The sequence below is a fragment of the Amblyomma maculatum genome, chromosome 3 (genome assembly GCF_055883805.1).
Source record: "Amblyomma maculatum isolate TAMU_Amacu chromosome 3, ASM5588380v1, whole genome shotgun sequence".
NCBI classification, from domain to species: domain Eukaryota; kingdom Metazoa; phylum Arthropoda; class Arachnida; order Ixodida; family Ixodidae; genus Amblyomma; species Amblyomma maculatum.
Window position 1 is genome coordinate 66,954,392 of NC_139346.1, and position 7,831 is coordinate 66,962,222.

The window sequence follows — 7,831 nt, forward strand, 5'->3', positions numbered from 1 at the left end:
CATAGGCACGTTGTCCAGAGTCCAGCATGGTTTAAAACGCTGGAGAGGTGGTAAGGCAGCAGCAATGATGGTTGCCCGAGGGGCGGTCAGAAACTGACAAATGTTGCCAGTGCCTGTTAGGCAACTTCGGCGTAAGTAAGCAGTGCAGCAACGGGAGGCGGGCTGAAAACTGACGGCAGGGCCTCAGACACTTGCTTCTGGACCATGTGCTGAAGGATCAATGCCGAGTTTAATGGTCGGCTCGGGAAGAAGCAACAGCTGCCAAGTGACCTCATGGACAAGCTGCTTTATGCGCATTCTGAGTGAAAGGGTGACCTCTGCCATCAAGTCAAGGGTGGCAAGAGCCTTGGTCTGCCCTGAGGCCAGCTATGAGAAGACACGTCAGTGCAGATCATAACCCCGACATAGACTGATTGACCAAAATGCAAATCGTAGGTTCGGGCTCATACAGCTGGTGGTGTCATCATCATTTTTAGGGCCAGCACACTGTCCCCAGGTCATCATTACACACTACTCAACAACACTGGTGCAATATTCTTGCAGTCGTCTTTACCTATCGTCATTGCACTGTCACCAGGTCATCATTACACACTACTAATGGCACTGGTGCAATATTCTTGCAATCATCTTTAACTATCGTCATGTCGTCATTGAAGCCCCTGTAGCAGATGCACCATCACCATTTGTCAGCACATCCTTATTACTTCACTGCAAATCAACCTCATCTCCATAATTTACTCACTACAGTTTCTCCTACAATGAGTGGGTACCTTCTTCAGATAGGCACAGTGTAGCTGTAGCCCAGTGACACAAATTGTGTGCTGATCGCTGATGGGGAACGGGATACATGACCTGATGACGCATGCTCTCCCCTGTGCAGGTAGTCAGCTGTATTTGGTGGCCGATGCGTGGCTTTAGGGCAGCAATGGCAGGATCAAGCATGCCTATACGTCTGTGCACAGATTCATCTGCAATGCCCCGAGGATGCCATCTAAGCATCATATTACTGGCCTACCTGTTCTGTGCCCCTCAATCTTTACGAGAAAGATAGTGGGAAATCAGAAAGCTTGGCGTCATATGGTTATAAGGTCACACAGAGTCGGACACGACTGAACAATTGAATTGAACCAATTTGTATGCAGAGGCATGACAATATGGCTGACCTCATCGCAGTGCAAGAACAAGAGGCAGTAGCTTGAAGTCCTCCATGCTTTGCATTTCCTTGGGCTTGGGCATCGCTTGTATGATAGAAGGGTGGGGCCTGGGAAGCGGCATTCTTTCAACAACTGGTTTAAGTCAAAGAGGGTCTGAAGTGCAGCTATGCGACCCAGACTGTGTACTATAGAGGCGTAAGTTATGGCTAGAGCTTCCACTGCAGTCAACGATGGCCAAGAGCTAAGTGCATGCTGGATTTCTTCACAGATGTCCATAAGCATTGCCACCTGAGGCTGTTGGAACAACAGTAGCAGCCAGTCAGCACAGCTCTTCCCGAATTATCTCACAAATACGATCCCACAGGTTATCTATCATAGTGGCTTCCAGAGCATTTGAAGTGGTTGGGTGAACTGGCGGATCCAGGCATCCATGGCCTTCTTATTAGTAGCTGCTGCTTTGAAGTTCGACACGCTTGCGTAGAAGACTCGCAAAATGTTACCCTTGGGCGCTGCGCACCAGGGAGTTCTTTCTTTTGCCATCTCTGGGCCAGCACGGCAGAGGAGAGGCTTTACCTTTTTGACATAAGAGAGAGAGGGTGAGTTGAGGAGTTCAATTTTGGATTTAAGAGACTGAACTCTCTTTTCTAACCATGGTTGAGAAAGCCTACCAAAGTTCCTTCTTGAAAGCATTCAAATTCTTGAAAAAGACTTCATGATTTTCATACCAGGTACTGGCATATCCCTGAAGTATGAAGTAAACTTGCCTCAATTTCGCTCACGCATTCAAAAAGATCAAGCCGTGTTCCGCATCAGATAGTCCACAGAAGATGGGGGAGATGAGACTGTAAAAAATCTAGATGCAGTGTCTGTGTGGCTTGCTCCATATTCAGGGGCATAAGGTACCTCAACAGGATTCAACACCACCATGCTATAGACAATCAGTTAGGAGACTGGCAGAGCTCCCAAATGAACTCCTTATTGGACTGACTTGCACCTACAAAAGACTAAACAAGTTGGCGGGAGATAATTAGGAACAAGCATGCTCAGTGGTCATCGAGCCATAGAATGCCTATGGCTCGCCGCTGTGCTCAACTTCAGACTGGCAAGAAAGCATCATGATAGAGCGTGGAGTGTTACAACAACAATCTGGAACAATGTGGACATAGTCAGGTACTGCTGCAATCATTAGAGATAAATCTTGCTGCCACCGTGCGTAAAAAAAAAATTCATAAAGCTGCATCTCGGCGGCAATGAGCATCAACAGATGAACAGCATAAATCTTTAGGCAGCATTGCTGCATGCAGTGATGCTCATCTTGGAAATGAAGTAACTGTTCCAGAAAACACGTAACAGAAACAGAAGTGGACAGGATGCACACAGGCTCACAACTGTATTTTACTAACTGAAAAATGACATATATACAGAAAGCAAAACTATAGCGTTGAGCACATGGCTTTGTCCACTCTATACGTGTCATCTTTACTTAGTTAAATCCAGTTGCGAGTTTGCGAGCCTCCTGTCCACTCGTTTTCCTAGCGCACTTACCCTATTTCTAACATGTGCATCACTGCGTGCTGCTATACTGCTGTAAGGAATACACAGATGAACTCTGCAACTAGTGACAGATGCCTTCAACTATGGAACTCGCTGCTTGCCAAGCCTGTCCATCTTTTGCTGAGAAAGGCAGCCTCAAAACATTTTTTTCCCAATTTTTTGACTGCAGGACGTAAGCTGACACTTAGGTCTGGAAAGGCACAAGGTACCCGCTCAATTGAGGTGGACACAAGTTAAAATACATAGAAACTTGGTTGCCGTACAAACATGTGCGGCAGTTTGTTAACAAAGTGGCAACTTTGTACATGCGGCCTACCTGTTGCCATCTCAACTTTTGATTTTTGAAATAATCAATAAAAGCGAAATCCCGTGCTACACTGCCGAACCCCCACTCCACGGCTTGCCTAACAGTGCTCATTGCCTTGTTGAAGGCAACGTGATGAGGCTGCAGTATGGCACCTCCAAATGGCTTGTAGAGTAGGGGCCGCAGGGGGTACGCTGGGTCACCATAAATCACATATTTCTGCCCCATGGTGAGCTTTTGAAGATTCTCATACAGCACAGTCTCCTTGAGGATCCCTAGAAGATAGCAAGAATTTAAAATATATCCAATTAGGATCCATACAGGTGCCTTTGTTTCTTTGCATAATGAGATGTAATTACAACTGCGAGTTTTTAGGTATTTTTCCCTACAAATTTATAAAATACCACATGCTAACACAACCTTGCATCACATAAGTGCCGTGTTTCTTTACACATGAAATGCCGTTTTTCATGAGGCCGGTCGTTGAGTATCCTTTTCCCAAAAACGAACTAAAAAATATAAAAGTACTTGTGGAATTTTTGTTGCAGAGATATTAGGCTTTAATCTGAAAATGCGCATCGCTGAATATGAAAAACATTATGGCTACTTACTGCAATGAAGACATGACTGAACAGGCTTACCTGCATCGTGACGCCTGCCTTTAAATGGTCCATCCAGCTGGCAGATTATGGCATTGGCACACAGAAGTGCCTGATACTTCTGCACGTGGTGCCTCTTGTGCCCTGAGAAGTTCTCCTTCTGACCTACAGAAGGTCGGCAAATTTGTCTTGCCGTTCCATCAATGAAGCCCCAGCAGTTGGGCAAAGGGGCCCCCTTTGCATGCACAGCCTGAGGAGGAAAAATTGAACTGGCTGCAAGCAATGATCGCTTACAGAGTCCCTACACAGTAGTCAGGAGAAAATAACCTTTCAGCGTGCACCTTCTTTACTCTGCCGTAGCATAATGCACTGCTCCCAAGGGAGTTCACTCGTACAGGCCCAACATTGCTAAGGCGAAATCCTTTAATGGCTCATAATGTTGGCATTCATTTGTTCGGCCATACTACAGCTGTCAATGAAATGACGTCATGATGATGCCATCAGAACAAATAAAAATCCTGTCTCCAATAGGAATCAAACCTTGATCCCTCAAATCACCAGCCGAGCGCTTTAGGCAACTGTGCCACGTCCGGGATCGCGAAACACATAATTCTCCTAGTCAAATGTAAACATGACATTAGCGATGACAATGACACTGCAATTAGTGATAATGACAATGATGGCATTAACAAAGATAATGACAGTGCAATCAGTTGATAATGATGATGAGAGCAAATGTGATGCACCGTGTGCACCAGCACCGGTTAGGCTTTAACATTTCTGCAGTGCAGATTCCATAGTCTCTTGGAATTTTTTCAATACTATCAAAGACACTTGAAGTTTTTTTATAAGCCAAATTTGTAGATCTAAACTAGCTTAACTTTTTTTTTTTAATTGGAGGATCATATATGCATCCTACCTTTGCAAACAGTTTGAGACAGTAAGGATGTCAATAAAAGCCAGGAATTGCGCAGAAATCTTGTGTGAAATAAAAAATTTGCCAGATTCTGCTGATGTGCAGATGGAAATGAGCAAAATCTATTCTATTCTTGACAGCTTTCTTTCTCAGCTTTAGCATGATAGGGTGGACTACTTTGGGTGTAAATTCAATTATTTCTTTTCCAGAGGTACTTCCTTATCAACTGCTTAGGATACGAAGAGATCAGAGCAAGATCTGAAGGCAGAAGACAAAACACCCGCAGCAGACGATGCAATTTGTGCATAAAGACAGGAAAATAACTTATAAAGACTGCATTTAGTTAAGCGTGTTGGCTGCAGCTTTCTGCATTTAGTAACATAAGCAAATAGCTGAAATTGGCAAAGAAACGAACTTGCCGCTGTCCTGTTGCTGTGCGTCCTATGTGCATCTACCATTCCCCGGCAATACAATGGTGCACTAAATTAAAATAGCTCTTCATTAAATACATTGCAGCTCATTTCTATCAATAGAAAACTGCCTCACATCTTTGCTTGAAGCCGAAGCACACTAAGCATTTGTCTGCTCACTTTAGAGCAAATGAGTATTTCAACTCTTCATCAGCTGTAATCAGAGTATGATCATTTACAGGTATTCTTTTCACAAAGAGAAACTATAAGCGGCTCTGAATTTTTTTTTTTTTTTTCAGTAAGAGTAGGGTCAAATATAGATTTTCGAGTAGACAAGGGCCCAATCCAAAATTGCTAACGATTGTTTAAATTATTGCATAAAATTTTGTTAAATTTTTGTGTTGAGTATCTGTATTATATGAAGCAAATTAAGAAATAATTTGTGCTGATAACAACCTTCTGCATATTTCTCAGTTCATGTTTTTATGGACTTGCCTCATTTTGGAAAAAAAAATGGCTTGTACATGTGATTGTGGAAGAGCTTATTGCTGCGCTAGTAGGTAAGATCAAAAAGTAGCACGGCACTGGTTGCATTAGGAACGTTGGCCAGTTTCACTAAATTCGATGTTGACACCTTCCCAGAGCTCTGCAACAGAGCTGGAGAGCAGGAGGGGTAAATGTGCTGCCTTCGCACATGTGTACCTAGGTAGATTGACGTGGGGAAAAAAAAAAAAGGAATTGAATTGAATGATTACAGCAGACGGTCGGTGACTGGCCACGGGTCAAACTGTAATCGTTTATATAAATTAGGCTGTACCGTCGTCAAAACAGCTCACCTGCTTGAAACGGCCTACACAACTAGCCTCCTGTCCTCCCTAGGAGCATGAGCTCTGATGCCTTTTGATTACGAAATTTTAACTTAGTCAAATCAAGTAGAAGGCACTGAAGCGTTTGAGCACACATGGAAGCTGATGGGGATGATGTGCAATGCACAGCGCGTGAGCGCGTTCCAGTGCGCACGCGGGGTGATACGACGTCGCGCACTCGCTTCAAACAAAGAATTTATCGCTTGGAATCCGCTCCGACTTCATTATTATTATTATTTTAATGAAAGCTCTACAGGCGGTCACAAAAGTGTCGGACTGTTTTGATAAGCTCTGAACCTTAGGATTAGCGCTAATGCGCATTCAAAGCTTTCTACTGATACGCCACAGCCAGTCAGCCTTGTTTTACATTTTTCGGCGGGCATATATATCTGAGACAGTTAAAGCACTACTGATATCATTAATTTGGTTTGTAACCGTCAAGCTACCACAGCCACATGCGCTACTTACCTCGGAGAAGCGTTGAAGGGCTTGCAGATCAAGCCACTTGTGGACTGTCAGATCGTACAGTAGGTGGCCGAAGTAAAACTCCAGATGTGCCAAGGTCTTGGACACGACGCTCGAAATGACCGAGCTGTGCCGATTAAACATATTTTCTAAATCGCACAGCCGATTAGGGTACGCAAGTCGGCGCAAGGTCATGCAAAGTGCCTCGGAGCCGGAGACCTTGACCCGCTGCGCACTGGTGACCTCACTTGGAATGAGAAGGCCTGACTGCAGCTCTCCAAGATCCTCTTTTTGAAATCTGAAATTTCTGAAGAAGACTGTGCTGTCGATGGCGTCGATGTTGAGGATGCCACGTTCACGCAGATTCCTCCGAGGCTTCGGAACGTCGCGCTCCCGCTGAAATCTCTGCATCTCCTCAATTTCTTCCCACGATAGCGTGCTTAGAAGTTGCCGGTCGTTAAGGACGCTGTAAGGCATGGTGTAGCGTGGACAAGTTGCACGGGTTGCACCGACCGCAAGATCAAGCTAGCACACAACCGCACACCAGTACACGAGCACAAAAAAGAACCTCAACGGTTTTAACGCAACGCGGCTTGGATTCTTCGGGCTTGCTGCAGGCGGCAAAGTGGTTAAAAGCGAGCTCAAATTAATAATTATTCGAAACACAGCCAAAACGCCAACATAATGACTTCGGGGGATCTGCATGTGTCATTTTTGTGGCATTATATGAAGTATTTATTACAAATAGCTTCTATTTTTTTTTATTGGATAGCCGTCATCATCATCCGCATGTACGTCTAGCGATACGTCTTACGTATGGGCGATACGTACAGCTAAAACGTGTTTTGCCCGGTGTCAGCCGAATACGTCTACATCAATTTTCACGCATGCGCAGTAGGCGTCCGATACGTCTACGTCTGTACGTCTCCGGGAGACGTAATACGTCTCCGGTAAGCTAAATCTCTCTAATAACGCGTTACCTGATGCTGCGTTTTTTATTCTTGCTTGCTCCTCAATATTTTTGCGGCGGCAACATGTTCATTGTATAACATTTAAGTTGTCCTCTGCAGCATGCTGAATATTCTGCGAGGCTCCATCCTTTAACACGCTGTCGACTTCTGTACAGTCAGAAATAGGGCACTATTATCTGCTTTTTGCTGTCAGAGATAACTGGAAAATTACAGTCTCTCGATTGCATTTGTCGCGATTATGCTAGGATCCCTGGCCTCCTTCACTAAAAATCAAAATTCGGGCTTGTAGAGGAGCTAGCCTTTCCAGCTTGTACTTGTAGTGTGCGTCGGTTACTTGGGAGCAATGAATGCTGGCCCTGAAAAACTCTGGCAAGTAAACCCGAGGTATTGCGGGTAATCTGCACTAGTTAGGTCGTACGGCATTTTTTTTTTCAATGCTTGAATGTGTCTTGCCGTGCTTCGACGCACGCGTGGGTTAAAAAATATGCGTTCGTTTTATCAGGGATACGGCCAATGTGCAGGAGGTGTTCATATGATCACACACGCTTCACTTTGACTATGACTACTAGGCGTTGGCAGGTTACCTTCGCTT

General features: G+C 44.7%; 1 protein-coding gene across 1 annotated transcript; it reads right to left on the reverse strand.

The window, feature by feature from the left end:
• Positions 1-2,861: 2,861 nt before the first annotated feature.
• On the reverse strand, positions 2,862-6,745 carry LOC146194891 (uncharacterized). The gene is made up of 3 exons (XM_084596145.1): positions 6,272-6,745; positions 3,654-3,861; positions 2,862-3,287 (listed from the first exon to the last, which is right to left on the reverse strand). The coding sequence occupies exons 1-3, from the start codon at positions 6,743-6,745 to the stop codon at positions 2,893-2,895; spliced, it is 1,077 nt and encodes a 358-aa protein (XP_084452271.1). The 3' UTR covers positions 2,862-2,892.
• Positions 6,746-7,831: the final 1,086 nt, after the last annotated feature.

Coding starts and splice junctions, on each gene's coding strand:
- LOC146194891 (XM_084596145.1), bottom strand. CDS start 6,745: ATGCCTTACAGCGTCCTTAACGACCGGCAACTTCTAAGCACGCTATCG. Junction 3,862..6,271: donor CCCTTCAACGCTTCTCCGAG/GTAAGTAGCGCA, acceptor TTTCCTCCTCAG/GCTGTGCATGCAAAGGGGGC. Junction 3,288..3,653: donor AGGCAGGCGTCACGATGCAG/GTAAGCCTGTTC, acceptor GCTATCTTCTAG/GGATCCTCAAGGAGACTGTG.